At 36.8% G+C, this 16,839-nt stretch overlaps 1 protein-coding gene across 1 annotated transcript in view; it reads left to right on the top strand.

The window, feature by feature from the left end:
* The window catches only part of LOC310642278 (cytosolic phospholipase A2 epsilon-like), a gene marked incomplete at its 5' end in the record, with an annotated part of 46,298 nt that overhangs the window by 20,996 nt on the left and 8,463 nt on the right, over window positions 1-16,839 (top strand). Inside the window, 9 exons of the mRNA XM_083365889.1 lie at window positions 530-587; window positions 2,150-2,319; window positions 3,109-3,195; window positions 6,920-6,957; window positions 8,216-8,363; window positions 9,218-9,354; window positions 11,173-11,395; window positions 12,598-12,712; window positions 14,770-14,907. Of these exons, the coding sequence (XP_083222015.1) occupies window positions 530-587; window positions 2,150-2,319; window positions 3,109-3,195; window positions 6,920-6,957; window positions 8,216-8,363; window positions 9,218-9,354; window positions 11,173-11,395; window positions 12,598-12,712; window positions 14,770-14,907 (1,114 nt within the window). The remainder of the gene's footprint in view (window positions 1-529; window positions 588-2,149; window positions 2,320-3,108; window positions 3,196-6,919; window positions 6,958-8,215; window positions 8,364-9,217; window positions 9,355-11,172; window positions 11,396-12,597; window positions 12,713-14,769; window positions 14,908-16,839) is intronic.

The following is a 16,839-nucleotide window of genomic DNA, read 5'->3' as shown; positions in this document are numbered from 1 at the left end:
TCCCTCTGGGGATCACCTGCCGGCACTCCCTAACCGGCGGCACCCTTTGGGAGCGCACAGGACGATGGGAAGTTGATGCTGGCAGCAGGTGCTCCCTAAGATAATCAGTATTATTATTTCATAATACTCATATGGAACTATTGCTACATAGTTTTTTAGTCTAGAAACATTTATTTCAATGCAAAGCATTTGAATCATGCACAGTAGCAGCTTCTTGGCTGGCCTACTTACCTATATTCTTTACACTCTTATTGAAAGCAAAAACAACTTTTATTTGAAGGGTAACAAAGAAACTCAGTGCCAGGAATCAGCAAAGAAACCAATGAAAGTTTCCTATTGTTCTCACAGCCAAAACTGAATTATATTAATATATCTTCAAATTATTTTTTCCTTTGCTGTTAGGTTTTCTACAGGTGTACTGGTGCTGTTCAATACAATACAGTAAGATACAACTGTATCTTACAATACAGTTTTAAATCTAGAAGTGATCATTTACGTCGGTTTTGTTTATTACTTCTATTTATTACAGTGTCGTGAAATCTGTACACTGGAAGCTGAGGTGGATCAAAGCAAGCGACAGAAATCACGTGAGTTTATGTAAAATCATTTAATAGTCATAACTGGATGTTTTCATTACTGTGCTAAACAACGGAGCAAAAAATTGAAACAAAGAACTCAGGAAATTGTCCATGATTCATGAGGTCTCCTCCCATAACTCCAGTGATCTTATTATTACTTGCCATTACTTGGCACATTGATTATGGCTGTTAGCCAATCAGTTCAAAGTATTATTTTTTTAGAGATGGAGTTATTAATGGTGGGCAAGAATAATTTTCATGAAGTTACCCAGATTGTCCATGACCAAAGTGAGGGAAATTAGATGATCAAGATTTTATCAGTGAAGTGGTAAAGCAATGGGAACCTAGCTTATTGGTCTGTTCTTTTATATATCTTTTCTCTTATACCATTTTCCCACCATTGACTAGACAAACTTCTTGAATTCCGTTTGCTCACACTAAAGAAAATTATTGATCATTTAGAATATTTACCATCTTTCTAAAAATCACAAAAGAATTCAAATTGCAACATTCTAGTATTGCAAGATTCTAAAACAATACTAAAATACAAAAACCCACAATATTCAAGGTAGCCGAAATATCTAAAGGTACATTTTGTTTTACATTTATGATTAATGATTAATGTCCATGAGGTTATAGAATTTCCTTCAAGATCATTCAATTACCGGTATCTGATTTTCTTAAAATGTGCTTGATCTGAGAATACGCATAAAACAGTTTTACAAAGGATGCCCACCACCACGTTGCAAATGTTGATTAATATGAACATTTTAATGTTCACAACATGTTCCAGGATCCATTGATGAAGCAGTGTCATTTGGTGTACTGCAGGAAATGTGCCTTCTCTATCATGGCACCTATTTTGTATAACAATCTCCTCCTGGGATATGAACTGCCCCAACCTGTGGCCTTCTGGAAGTTTATAAAGACCTAGTTTTCCCTCACATTCTGGGGCCAGAATGTTAATAGAACTCTGGAATGAACATGTCTGTGTGATATGTTAACAACGTGTTCTTTAAAGGGCCTTGACCCAGCCTTTTCTTTCATTGACTTATAAATTTGTATGATGGTTTTGAGAAAGAGCAGGCTTGATATAGTGGCTAATGCATCCGATTTGAAGCCAGGACACCACATGTTCTAGTATTTCCTTATGGACAAAACTAGCTGGGTGACCTTGAACTAGTCACTCGCTCTCAGTCCTAGAAAGAAGAGAAGGGCAAATCATCCAAACTTTGTGAAGAAAATTGCAAGAACTATGAAATCAGAGAGGGAGGGGGGGAGATATAAATGAATTAAGGAGAAAGAGGGAGAGGGAGAGAGAAAGTGAGGGAGAGATGAATGAAATTTAATTTTTATTCTGGTTGCCACCCAGATGAATTTTGGTGAATGGATGACCACAGAAATTTCCTTATAGGTTTTTCCAAATTATCTTGATATACCAAATAATTTTGTTTTAATTATCAATTAATTAAATTATTATTTAAGAATTTATATTATTCACATTGAAATGTTTCATTGTATTTTTGCTTGTTATGAAAACCTATTCATATTCTTTTCCTTTTTGTTTTTAGAGAAAGACCTTTCACTTTCTATAGAAGGATCATACGAAGGGACACAAACTTTTAAGTTGGGTTCAGATGCAATTGTCACACCTCCGTGTCCCACTACGTTCCATTATATCAAGTACAAGGATCCATCATTGAATGTTAAACTACCAAAGACAAAACCACATTATAATCCTGTATGACAGTCTAATTCATTAATCACAATCATTACAAATGTCCTTTCATTAATTTATTAGAACAAGCCTTTTATGAATTGTTCTCATCAGTCAGCCATACCCTTCTGAGATTCGAACCTGGGCCGACTGCGTCTTAAGCAGCTGTTTTAACCCCTAGGCCACAGGCTCTCTCTCTCTCTGTGTGTTAGCTGAGAAGCAAGGAAGATATGTGTTAAATGTTTGTTAAGCATTCAGAATACACTTGCTTAGTCCCAGACACGGGACAAATATTATTTCCTGTTTCAGCCTAGCCCAAGGCCATCTACAGGCAGTAGCCACAGCAGTGGCAGGTCATATTTGTGTAAAATTTTTTTGGCTTGCTAACAAAGAATAAAGGGAGACCTTATATATATATAAGGGATGTGGTGGCTCAGTGGGTTAGGACACTGAGCCTGTTGATCAGAAGGTTGGCAGTTTGGCGGGTCAAATCCCGAGTGCTGCATAACAGAGTGAGCGCCTGTTACTCGTCCCAGCTTCTGCCAACCTAGCAGTTCGAAAGCACGTAAAAATGCAAGTAGAAAAATAGGGACCACTACGGTGGGAAAGTAACAGCGTTCCGTGCACCTTTGGCGTCCAGTCATGCCGGCCACATGACCATGGAGACGTCCTCGGACAAGTGCTGGCTCTTTGGCTTTGAAACGGAGATGAGCAGCAGCCCCTAGAGTCAGAAATGACTAGCACGTATGTGCAGGGGAATCTTTACCTTTACCTATATATATACACATATACATATACACTTTTTTTCTTTAGCGTTCCTGTTCTTGTTCCATCAAGGAAGATGTTCCAACTGTGAAGCTGAATTCCTTGCCTATGGGAGAGAAAGTGCCAATAGTGGAAGTGAGTGCCTTCTTTAAATCCTAGAAATAATATCTATTTATTTGTGAATTTATAAAACACTTCAGTTAAGATGTAGACAAATGTACAAAAGATGCAGCCAATGTAACAATAATAAAATAATGTACTTTAAAAAAATACAATGATATCATTATACTTTTGAAAATATATAAGTTTCCTAAAATTACTGGGAACTCCAAAAATCTTCCAGAAAAGCCAACTTCACAAGCTTTGAAAAGCCATGAGAATTGCAGCCAGCCTTTCCTCAAGGGGGTCACAGTTTCAGGGGAAGGAAATCTCCACCAAGAATGTCCACTTTTAGAGTCCCTTTCTATTGCATTTATTGATGTGGGGACTATGAGAAATATCTATGTCCCTGGATTAGGCAGGCATAATCTATGTGGGACAAGGGCCTGAAGGTAAATAGGCCCTAAGTCACATAAGGATTTTACCTATGATAACCAACTGCTTGAATTGTATTTGGAAGTATACTGTAAGTGTAGTCATTGCAGCTGCTGCAATAACCATATTGCAGAAGTATGCAGAGGGATTTCAAGCTCCATGTAAAATGAATTATAGTTAGTCAAATGGAAGAATACAATGTCATAAGTGACTATCTTGTTCTGGGTAAGGTACAATACTGCAACACTGCCCTGAAGTATTTCAATTTCTCTTTCCCAGAATGGATTACCTCTACCTTTTTGCCTATCACTACTATCATCTTCCCCTTAATCTCTCGTTGCCTAAGCTAATTAAGCTCCCCCTCATAATCACCCAATCACCAGATAGTCAACACTTTGGTACATTATGCAGGGCGACTTCTCTTCTTCTTTTTATGTGGTTGGTGGCTCACAGTTTCCTCAATTCAGTCACAATTCCACATTAGGCAATACAGTTGGTATTCCTCCTTCAGTTGTGTTTACTCATTCTCCTCCAAGCTTGCATGACCGGCAATTCCACCTGGCAGTTTCTAGTTCTTCTACCCTGTTTTGGCCTACAGCACCCAAATATCTCTTTCCTCTTTACTTTCTTAACATCTTCTTTAAGAAGACTTTGGTGTCTTATCTTCTTCCACCTTTTGCATTTTTGGATCCAACAATGTGATACCCTAACTCTAAGGTAATTTTGGTTGTATACCATCGGAGATCAAAAGAGGATTTTGTTTAGCTAAACCCTGTGAGTTCTGGGAAACATTAACTTAATGCCAGGGATTCAGTTTCTTGGAGCAACAATCTCTTCTTCAAGCATGGATAATGATGTTCTATCTAACCTAAATTTTAGATTGCTTCCGGTAAAAGAATGAAATCCTTCACTGTGCACCCACAGCACTCCTTTGCAGAATATATGCTGCCTTTCTGTGCAAATCTGAGATCCCTATCTTCACAATGTGTAGGTCTTGAGATGATATTCCACTGCTAAATTGGCTTTCTTCCTACTCAGTTGCTGCTTCAGAAGAAATATTGCAAAAGTTGCAGGGTGGGAAGGTTTCTAATTAAACTTCACCTCATCTTATTTTCTGCCCTACTGGATTTCTTTCTTCCCATTGTAACAAGGCACAATCACATTTTTTAATCATTTCCCCATCCAACCTGGGTAGATTCAAGAGATTATTTTGCAGTTCCAATGCATTCTCCCCCTTCCACTTACTACAAAATAAAAACCACATGCAATAACAAAAATTGCCAGGTGTTAGATGGAACAATGATTTATTGAATGCCACTAATCAGCCAAAAATAACAAGGAAGACTGCTGGCTAAATTTCCTGGTTGTAATGGTAAAACAGATCAGTAGGACTCTCAATGTGAATCCTAGTTACTAGGAAGTAGCTGATGATAGAGCTGGAGATATAGACAGAGACAGAGACAGAACCAGAGACAGAGATAGAGACAGAGATTGTGAGAAAGATAAACATACAAATAGAAATATCCTTTCAAATTTAAAAAGTTCGTCATTCTGAATAGTTCACTATTAGTTTCTTTCTATTATTAGTTTATTTTATAGGTAGGTACAGAAGCTAAAGAAGATGGCCCCATGGGTTATTCAAGTTAAATAACAAAGGTTGCTAGATAGAAGGCAGATGTTTTGGATTTAAAACCAGAGGGAAATAGCTTAGGTAGCTGATATTGTTCTAAGATGGCGGCGCCTGTAATGGCTGCGGCTGCATTGGCTCTTGAAGGTGAATAGTTTTGGGAGGGATAGTAAGGGCTATAGGCCACATGATCAGGAAGATTTTAACGTGTTTGAGCAACATGGTGGAACTAAGGTAACATATGACATACGACCGACAATCTTTTCTGGCCTGGCGAGTTTCTAGTTGTTTTGGAACTGTTGGTGAGACCGTTAAAAGTCGTTGGCACTGTTTGAATTTGTTCTGCCAGCAGCAAGATCTGACTGCTGGCCCAGTGATGGATTCTACTGCAAATCAGGGCTGTTTCCAGAGGAGGCAGAGGAGGAGAGGACCTGGAGCTTATGGAGTGAAGGAACTGGATGAGGCTGTCGGCAGGCCCAGAGGAAGAGAGAGAGGCTTTTGGAGGAGTTGGTGGTTGCGGCAGTAGCGTGCTCCAGGGGCGAAAAGAAGCAAGGCCTCTTTAAGGAAAGGGTGGAAGAGTCAGGATCAGAAAAAGGAAAGAAGGCGAGGTTGTCAGAATACAAGCGAATTTGAGGGCTAATCCACATGGAGCCCCATTTCCATCTGTCCTGTTTGCCATCGTTCACTCCCTAGAGACTAAAATGGACAATGTGAAATTTGAGCGGGCCCCGAACAAGGAGTATATATCGGAGGTGGTGACCCTTTGAGAGCTGTATGCAACGAAATTTCATTTTGATGTATGCCAATTGGTGTACATTCAAAGTGACAATAAAGTTATCATCATCATCATATAAATCAGATATGTGACTGTTTGCATTTTCCAGGAGTTAAAGATATTTATCACATGTATTCAGTCTTAGGTATCCTACTATTTTTACTATTGCTATCCCATCTCCAGGACTGGATTAAGGTTGAAGTTCCAATTCAGTTTGGTTATTTCTGTTTGGAAATTACAAATTAACTAGCCCTAAAAGTTAGCTATAGTTTGCAATTCTGAGTATATAATCATAAGGAGAAGTTCCTTTTTTTCTTCTTTCTCTACAATTGTCTATACTACTTTTATAACAAATTTTAGGTCTGAGTTGTCACTTAGAAATATCTCCATAGGATTATGATGATAGAAAATGCACAATTGTGTATTATAGCCATTCTTTAGACTTGAAAGTTTTAGAGTGCAAAAACCAAAATATTTTAGATGCTCTGGAAACTTTTATACCAATTGTAACAATTAAAGAGTAAAGATGGGCAGTTCATATATTATAATCATGTGAATTACCTCATCATATAGTTAGGATAATTTCCTCTAGTCTCATGCAAACATGGGGAAACCCCTCCCAAAATGACCTTTCATGAAATAAAAAATATTAGGCCATTATTAACTTATTACTTGTGGCAGCTACAATGCTGGAGTTTAAACTTTCAGTCTCAGGACTTGTCAACCCACCTCTTGTTCCTTTACATAGGAATTAAGTTATTCAAATTATTTCTGGGAAATACTCTGAGTCACTGTGTTTTGAAGAAAAGTAACTCTTAATTATTTTAATAGCAGCTTAAAGAGTGCAGCTAATGGTTTTTTAAAATTTAAAGTGGAAATATGTTCATTCTGTAATTTTTACATGTTTACATTCTGTTTTTCAGGAAAAAAACTACAATTTGCACGTAAAAGTGAACGATTGGTAAGATGCACCAATAATTAACATCACTGTTACTTTCATATCTGGGCTGCAGATAACCCTGTTGAGTTAAAGATTGCACAAGGCAAAAGTGGGGTTAGTCATAATTGAGCAGAAATTTCTAGGAAAGCAGACCATCAAATAAGATACAGTTAAATACAACATAATTAGTACTGTATAGAAGAATTTAAAAAAAAACTAATACAGTAAACAATTCACAAAATTGTGCACATAATGAAACAGGTTCATATACCATTAAAACAAGGTTTTTTAAAAACTCAAATCTCAGATGCTGAACCAATGTATACCAAACAAATCAAGTAAAGAAACAGACATTCAAACTAAAAATAGTATATTTTACATTTCTAAAACTGCTAAAATATTTAAAAGTCCGAGAGAACAAAAAAAAAAAAAAAACCTCTTAAGTTCAACTGAAAAGTAATTTCAGAGTCATATTAAAACAGAAATAAGTATGCATTTTATTTTATGAACACTTAACACTTCAGAGCTTAAAAATGATACATCATTAAATCTTCATTAAAAAAATTATATGGCGAGGATGTGGACGTAATCCAAAGTTCATGAACTAAGGAGAGAGACTTTGGGGAGTTGAAACTTTTCCCACAGAACCTCACTTTCCTCTTTTACTCTTTGGGTGACTTTGTATGAAGAAAGGATATATAGAATATATAGAATCTTCTTCCTTGCCAAAGGAGATAGGAACTGCCGTGTGTGGATTTCCTTGCATGGAACTTTTTTAGGATGGAGAAAAGAGAAGAAAGTTTCATGGAGGGGGAAATGCATGCAGAAATTTATGGACCACATTCAGCCCCCCCCTTGACACTTCCTTTAGGTGCTAGTAATATCATATTATATCTATCAAATAATAAGTTATGAAGCATTCATTATAGGTTAACACCATGGAACCTTAGTTCACCTGTCTCTTAGATACAGGACAACACAATTCTTCCTACCTGAGTCCATTCTGAAAAGATTGTGAAGAGGGAATTCCCTTTTCATTACAGGAGGCCATTTTGTCAGTCTTCTTAAGGTACCTTTTAGGATGTCTATACCCAAGTGCTATCTAAAAGTATTTTTGAGATTTGCAGTGTATTGGGTGGAATACCTGAACACAAAACAGCTATTTCATAGATCGTGATAGTGACACTTTCAATCATCTCTTGTTTTAATTACATTTCTTTGTGATCATAGGTATCTTGCATATTGAGATAAAGTTTCTAATCTATGTTTTATGTCTTAGTAATTGTTCCTGCCCAGGAGACCTCGATGTACGCTTGGGGTATGAGCTTTGTTCACAAGAGCAAGAATTCTTGTGTAAGAGAAAAAAAATTGTTGCTCAAACATTGAAGCAGATTCTCCAGCTAGATTATGACTTGCAAGATCATGAGGTATGTGGGTTGCTAACAGAGGTTTCTTAACATTAAAGGAAATGAATTCATTCTATTTCCAATAAGCTTTCCCTCAGTCATTACCTATTTGCTTATCAGTTTTGGATTATCTTTGTTGTGTTTTTATCTTGTTTTTTTGTATTTTTTTTAATTTACTACTGCAAATTGGAGGTTTTAAATAAGAAATGGGATATAGATATATACATCTTTCCAGTGGCGTAGCGTGGGAGGTGCAGGGGGGGCTGGCCGCACCGGGCGCAACATCTGGGGGGGGCGCGCTCGCACTCACAGCTCTCTGCCCCTGCCTGGCTCACTCACTCTCTCTCACTGCAGTGCTGGCTGTGCGAATCCGATCCGAGCCACTGGGTCGCCGCCCACTGTGGAGGGGGGGTGCCAGGCGTGCGGTGCGGTGCTTGCCTTGCCCCGGGTGCTGACAACCCATGCTACGCCACTGCATCTTTCTAATAATTAAACAATGTATTTTCTCTGACTGTATTTTTACTGTTATTTGAAGGAACAAGTTCTAAGAACTGACACAGTGATATCCTTTGGTGTTATAAAAAAAACCCCTAAGCTCCTTTTTTTCAAGTGACTGAATGCCAATGATATATTGGTCTTCTTTAGATATTCAGTTCTAACAGTGTTTCTCAAACTTGGCAACTTTAAGATGTGTGGACTTCAGTTTCCAGAATTCCCCAGCCAGCATTACTTAATATTGCAAGGTTTGAGAAATCTGAGGTAGAGCATATGAAGGAGCACTCAGGTAAGTATAGGGCTAATCCCTTGTCCTCCAAACACCACACAGGTTCTATTTTGTGCTTATTTTTCATTTGCCATATCCTTGTTTTACCGAGGTTCCTGTGGTGGCAATCATGACAACTGGAGGTGGGACAAGGTCATACACAACAACATTTGGCTCTATGAGAGCACTCAAAAAACTGAATATTATGGATTGTGTAACATACATATCTGGCTTGTCTGGAACTTCATGGTAAGTGAACATTCATGATAGATTATTGGCATAATTTAATACAAGAGAAGTAACATGTGGTAATACTTCTAACATTGCCGTGCATTTACACAAGTTTATAATAATGCTACGTAGAAATTCTTATATTCCTATCACCTTAGCAACTATGAATAATCTCACTTTTATTTTTTTTCCTATGCTTTTATTGTACAGCATGTGCAACAACTTCCATCTCTTTGGTACCTTTATTTGTATAAAGGCATTCAAAGCATTTACTAATGCAGGAAATCACTTCATCTGCATTTTTCAAATAGATGCATATACACAGTGGTGGGTTTCAAATATGTGAACAACCGGTTCTCTGTGTGGATGCCACTTCCGGAAGTCCATTCTGGGCCTGGGCAACAAAAAATTAGCTACCGGTTCTGCTGAAGTGGTGTGAACCAGCTGAATCCCACCATGCATATACATGGCTACTCTACAAATGCTACATTTTTTTGTATCTTCACATTGTCTATCTCATAGAATAGCCAATGCACATTTCCTTCTATGTAGCAGTAGCAATAGCACTTAGATTTATATACTTATATACCATAGTGCTTTACAGCACTTTCTACGCAGTTTACAATGTCACATATTGCTCCTAACAATCTGGATCCTCATTTTACCGGCCTTTGAAGGATGGAGGACTGAATCAACTTTGAGCCCATCAGGATTGAACTCCAGACTGTGGGCAGAGTTTTGCCTGCAATACTGCATTCTAACCACTGTGCTCCAGGGCATGGTAAATGATTCCATTTGGTTTCAGAAGCGCTCTTATACATAATTTATCCATTAAAACACACTTTAGATAAAATGGCGGTGTTCCTTGGAGGTGTTCCTCAGTCCAACTTTTCCAAACCTGAGAAAGTGGTTGTGGCTAGGAACTTTCTGCAAGCTTCAGCTGGTTGCTAGCCTGGGACCAGTTATGCACAGCTTTGACTCTTCTAGAGCAAACTACTGAAATTCTGTGGGTCACTTCAAAAATGAATTGGAAAAGAAAACCCAAAATATGACGATCAGTCTCGTATGTGGTACCCTCATGTGGTACCAAATGGTTTTAAAATCTGTCAGCTCTTCCATTAACTCACCTAGCAAGTGTTTACATTTAGAAGCACTGTTCTTCACTCTGTCAATATATATGGAATTATGAGACTTTCTCAATGATCTTTTTAATCTCTGCATTTTAATCAAATGTGGATGTTTTGTGTTTATACATATTTAAAACCAAATTTGTATTTTCATACTGGTCATTTTCATCGTATTAAATAAATGTGTTTCTATGTAACTTTATAGATGTTTTCAAATACCCTTTATCCTTTGTCTTTATCTATAAATCGTCTAAGTACTGTGTTCTCAAAAGCATTAGCAGCATCATAGAGAGCAATTTTGCAAGTCTGAAAAATGGGTTATATTATTGCTGGATCATTCAGAGCTATCTAATTTTATAAGGAGCTGTGGTAGGCCAATCCTCCAGTTGAAAGGGGACACTTAGTGTAGGAAACCTTATTAAAAATTTCAAATTTTCACTGAATTTATCTAGTGAAGAGGATAAATTCTTCTCTGTTTCTATTGCTGAGTTACTGATACCAATGGGAAGTTATTTTCCTAATATCTAGCCACATCCATAAAACCAAATTGGAGTTTGTTGGCATAAACCTAATGAGAATTTGACTGAGAAAACACTGTGGAGAAATTAAGAATTTTACTGATAGTTTCAGAGTTAGAGGGTTTGATATTCTTTTATAAGTAGTTTTATTTTTTGGTATATTTCTCATTGATTGTATTGTGTCTTTTCAGGGCCATGGCGCATCTATACAGGGATGCTTACTGGTCCCAGAATGATCTACATGAAAAAATACAAGAGGCTAAGAAACAAGTGACCAAAAGCAAGTTGGACATGTTCACCCCAAACCGTTTGAAATACTACTATCAACAGTTGAATCAAAGGAAACAGGAGGGCTACCCAACAACTTTTATAGATCTCTGGGGACTCGTCATAGAGTATTTGTTAAATGATGGGGTATAGTCTAATGTATTCTTTTTTGCTTCCTAAGAATTATGGATTCCTGTTATACATTCATATAAAGGGTAATGTTGTGATAATACACTAATTAGAACACCAATGCCTGTGGTAGATCTACCACTATTTGATAAACATTAGTAAAAACATTAATTTGGGTTGCAGGTACCCAAGGTGGTTCTCCGCAAGGTGCTTTTTGAAAAGGCAGCTGGACTTCCTTGTTTTTCTTTGAAGACATTTTGCTTCTCATCCAAGAAACTTCTTCAGTTCTGACTGTATGGTGGGGAATGGAAGGATTTATACTCCTTGAAGAGAGCTGGTCATTTGCATTTTTTAAGAGAGTCATCGAGGCCTCCTCGAGGTTTGTCTGTGTTCTCAGGGTCCTGAGTAGGGCAAATGGGTGTGGAACCTTCTGGGTACTGCTAAAAGGACTGTGTTGTAGATCTTTGCTGTCTGCAGGATGTTTCTTATGCTCTGTCTTCCTTCATTGTTGAACACAGGCACAAGCTGTTGGGGATGAATCTGTGTTGTCTGCATCTCAAACTGAAGTGCAAATGGTTCCTGTAGTCTGCAATTTTTCTGGAAATCCATTCATGCTCCAGCACCATTCGAAGGATGTTCATTTCAAAGTGCATAGCTAAATGTCTGTGGAGATTCTCAGTCATCCCTTCAACAGTGAAGGGAGACAGGGCAGAAAAAACATCCTACAGAAAGTAAAGCTCCACAACACAGTCCTTTTAGCAGTTCCAAGAAGGCTCCACACCCATTTGCACTACTCAGGACCCTGAGGACACAGACAAAAGAATGCAAATGTCTGCAAGGAATATAAATCTTTCCATTCCCCACCATCCAGTCAGCTGAAGAAACATCTTGGATGAGAAGCAAAACATCTTCAAAGAAAAGCAAGAAAGTTCAGTTGCCTCTTGAAAAAAGCACCTTTGGGACAACCATGACCTGGATGATTGAGAATCCCCATAGACATTTACCCAAGGTGGTATCAGCAATTATGTCATTCTTATTGTCCTGAGTAAAAAAAACACCTTTGTTCATTTCATCTTCTGTTTTACCCACTCATGTTCAATTGTTATATTTAGGTTTATCCTATACTGGGTTGCTTTAGGCATCTTTAACATTAAGATGACTTTCCGCTTGTATTTGGTTGTTACGTTGCCTCTTTGATTTTTTTTCTCTTTTACAATTAGAAAGATAACCACAGGCTCTCAGACCAGAAAGAAGCTTTGATAAATGGGCAAAATCCCCTGCCCATCTATGTAACTATTAACATCAAGGACAAGTACAGCACTCAAGACTTCAAAGGTGACTAATAAGACTAAAGAGAGACAGATTGTTTTTTTATTGTAACAAAGTGAATTTTGCATTTACATCTATTTGGAGCCACAGAATATGAATGACAGCATTACATCTCCTGGTTATTAGCATAGATGTCAGTCTCCAACCAACCTTGGATGATTTTCAAGTAGCTAAACAAAATCAAAGCTGGTTAATATTTAAATGGGGAGGGGGCATCAGGAGATCCCAGAATTGTAGACTAGGCGGTAAAATAAAAGAAATCCCAGGAGGAGATAATGTCAATCTGTTTTATTGCCAATGAAGTTATACCCATATTCCATGAAGTCACTAGGAGGCCAGCCTTAGTTTAAGAAAATATTTATATGAGGGTAGAGTATCTTTCTTAAAATCCATATCCTATGGAAATCTAGCATCATTACATCTGGCTGCCAATATTAACATCCATCCATCCAAAAATCAAATATTCAAATTTTAAGTAAAAATCCCAAAATATTTAAATCTGCTTATTACTTGACCTACATACTATTTATATTCATTTTATAGATACAGAATGAGACTGTATGAAATATAGGTCAGCCTATCTCCCATATATATTTATAACAAAGCTCATTTGATAGGATGAACTGAAGTTTAAGGCAAGTGATCTAAAAATAAAGGCTGGAAATCAAATCTTTGCACAATTAGTTCCACCTATTTGAAAATGCATTCTACTGAGCTGCAGTTTCATTTTACTGATATATATTTAGAAGTTATATTCTACTAGTGGGCTTGTTTATTTTTTTTTAACTTTTTTTATACTTTGAAATCAGACTTGACCTTTAGTGATTGCCCGAGCAAGTCTCTGCAATTTTCTTGGAAATATTTTCAGATACAGTTTACCATTACCTCTTTATTAGGGCTGAGAGAGAGTGGTTGGCCCAAGGTCATCCAGCTGGCTTTGTGCCTAAGGAGCGACTAGACCTCACTGTCTTCTGGTTTCAAGCCTTAACCATTAAACCTGTTTTTTCCAACACAGTTTACTCTTAAGTAATTAAGTATACAGTTTCAGTTATCTGGCTGTGACAAAGCATTAAAGCAGCAAAGATTTTCAAATATTATTTTGTATATCTGCATTTCAGAAAGGTGTGGTTCCACTGATTAAAAAGGAAGCAACGAACAAACAAACAAAAATCTCATGAGCATATTTTAGCCTTGGCTTTCCTAAGCAAATAAATATATTTCATATTCTCATAAACAGTAAGCTCCTTCGTTTAACTGTTTGTCTGTACATGGATGTAGGAAAAAAGAAAAAGAAAAAAATCCTTTCATTGGAAATCTGGGTTTAAAAAATGTTTAACAAGAAATACTCTTTTGTTACTGAGAACCAAGAACAAATTTAAAACCCAAGGTGGTTTACTTTTCATTATTTTGTTTGTAAATGTTGTATTCTACTGATGTTTAATTTTTCTTTTAATTTGTTCAGTTTATAAACTGATTTTATGATCTAAATGACTATAGACAACAAACAATTTATCAAAACAATGCACTTCAAATGTATTTAAAATTTAAATACATTTCAATGTAAACTTAAATACATTTTAATTTAAACTTTGTTTCCACAACTCAAAGCAGCTGATCTTCTAATTATGTCTGTAATAATTCTGTAAAGTAGATTGGTTGACTACCAGTCTATGGTTGGGATAGCATGGTTAGAAGGATGACAGGTCCAAATTGAGCAAGCAAGCCTCAATTGTTTAGTGCAATATTTAACCAAAGCATCCAATTTATGTTTTAATGTCTAACTCCAGTAACCTTGTTTTCTGTGTATATACTGTATATAGTTCTGCAATTTCCCACAGGACTTTAAAGAGTATCGTTTATCCTCTCCTACAACTCTTAGGATGCGGTCAATGCAACAAGATGATTCTGGATGGTTATTATCCATTAGAAAGATAATTTTAGGTTTCTCTGCCCAAATGTTGTTCCTCTTTGCATGATGGAAATTAATTTTGCTTTGCAGATTTGTTTACACTTGTTTATAAGTAGGAGTGCTTAGGTATTATTTTTTTCTTATTTTTTCCCAGAATGGCTAGAATTTACACCCTATGAGGTGGGATTTCTGAAGTATGGAGCATTTGTGCATCCTGAGGACTTTGGAAGTGAATTTTTCATGGGGCACTTGATAAAGAAGCTTCCAGAAACCCGGATGTGCTATCTTCATGGTGATGTGATCAAATATCCAATAGAATGTCAAAGTATTGTTATTTAGCACCTCATGGGAAGGTCTTTGAACTGATTCTTGAGCTAAGGGACAGTCAACATCAACTTCTCCAGATGTAGTAGAACTCCAAACTCCATTAGCCATAGCAATAGGGCCAGTGGCAAGAGATGAGGAGAGCTGGAGGACCATACATTGCGACCCTTGATAATTAAGAAGAATCTATCTGTCTTTTTGTTTAGACCTTGGACAAAACTAATTAATTATCAGAGTCGCCTTGAATCTTGAGATGGATGTCAAATAAATTTGAGGGGAGGGGAGGGAGATATACATGGGAATTATAGACTTCTGGCTTTATTCTGAAGCCAGATTCAACCAAATAACATAAGCTTCCAAAAGAAGATACAGGTTGAGAACATACATACCGCTAGGTAAACATGATAATGAAAAACTGATGACATTTATTTATTTGTGATAATATGAGTATGAGTGCGTCAGCTTTTTGCATGTGAATATATACCCAAACCTAGCACATAAAATATTCATGAGTAGGAGTGTCCTTCTACTTCCATTCAGAACACACCAGATATTTGCAGTAGCCTCCAGCTTGACAACTTCTTTCTGTTTATATCTCTTTAAATGCCCATTGTTCACATAGGCATTCCAGAGATTTAGACAAGGTCTCTGTTATGGAGAAATCAGGAATGAGGAACTAAGACCCAGATTCAAGTCCAGCCTTAGTCATGAAAGACTGCTTAGTGACTATAGGCTCATCACTGTCTCCGGGGCTGTTGTTATGAGTGAAAAATGGAGAGATGGCTATACAAATGCTTTGAGTTCCTAGAGGAAAAGAAATAAAACCCAGATTCAAGTCCAGCCTTAGTCATGAAAGACTGCTTAGTGACTATAGGCTCATCACTGTCTCCGGGGCTGTTGTTATGAGTGAAAAATGGAGAGATGGCTATACATAATGCTTTGAGTTCCTAGAGGAAAAGAAATAAAACTAAAACTGCAAGATATACGTGAAAGAGGTGGTCTTAAAATGCCTAATCTTAAATTATACTGTGAGGCTGCTGCTTTATCATCGATTAGTGATTGGTTTAATTTAACACAAAGGAGACTATTAAATCTTGAGGGTTATGATTTGTTATTTGGTTGGCATGCATATTTATTATATGATAAGAAGGTGGATAATGTTTTAAAGATACATATATTAAGGTATGCTCTGTTGCGAGTATGGGAAAAATATAGATATAAGTTAAATTATACAATACCAATTTGGGCAATACCTAAACATGCAATAGAAAATATAAATGTTGGATTTAAACATGATGTGATTACATACAAAGAAATTTTAAGGATAGAAAGGAATGTATGGCAATTAAAGCCATATAATATTTTAAAAGAAGAAAAGATTGTACAAACTTGGTTTCAGTATGGGCAGTTGCAAGCAAGATGGAAAGAAGATCAGAAAGTTGGTATTTCAATAACTGATGGAAATTTGGTAAAACAAATTAGAGATCAAGGTCAAGCACATATAAAAAGGATATATAATGCATTGATAGAAATTGACTCAGAAATGGAACTTGTCAAAGATTGTATGATAAAGTGGGCCCAGAACTTTGAGGAGGTTATAACAATGGATACTTGGGAAAAGATTTGGGTTAGAAACGTAAAATTTACACAGGCTCAAAATTTAAGAGAGAATTTTTATAAAATGTTTTATAGGTGGCACTTAGACCCTAAAAAACTAGCAAGCATGTATCCAAACTGCCAGCTCAAATGTTGGAGGTGTGGTTGTGAGGATGCAACGTATTATCATATATGGTGGACTTGTAAAAAAGTCAAAGCTTTTTGGATTAAAATTTGGTGGAACATGCAAAAGTTATTTAAGAAAAAGATAAGGTTTTCTCCACAGTTGTTTTTGTTGGGTATT

The sequence above is a fragment of the Vipera ursinii genome (genome assembly GCF_947247035.1).
Source record: "Vipera ursinii genome assembly, chromosome: 1".
Lineage (NCBI taxonomy): Eukaryota > Metazoa > Chordata > Lepidosauria > Squamata > Viperidae > Vipera > Vipera ursinii.
This window is presented reverse-complemented; position numbering and strand designations above follow the sequence as displayed.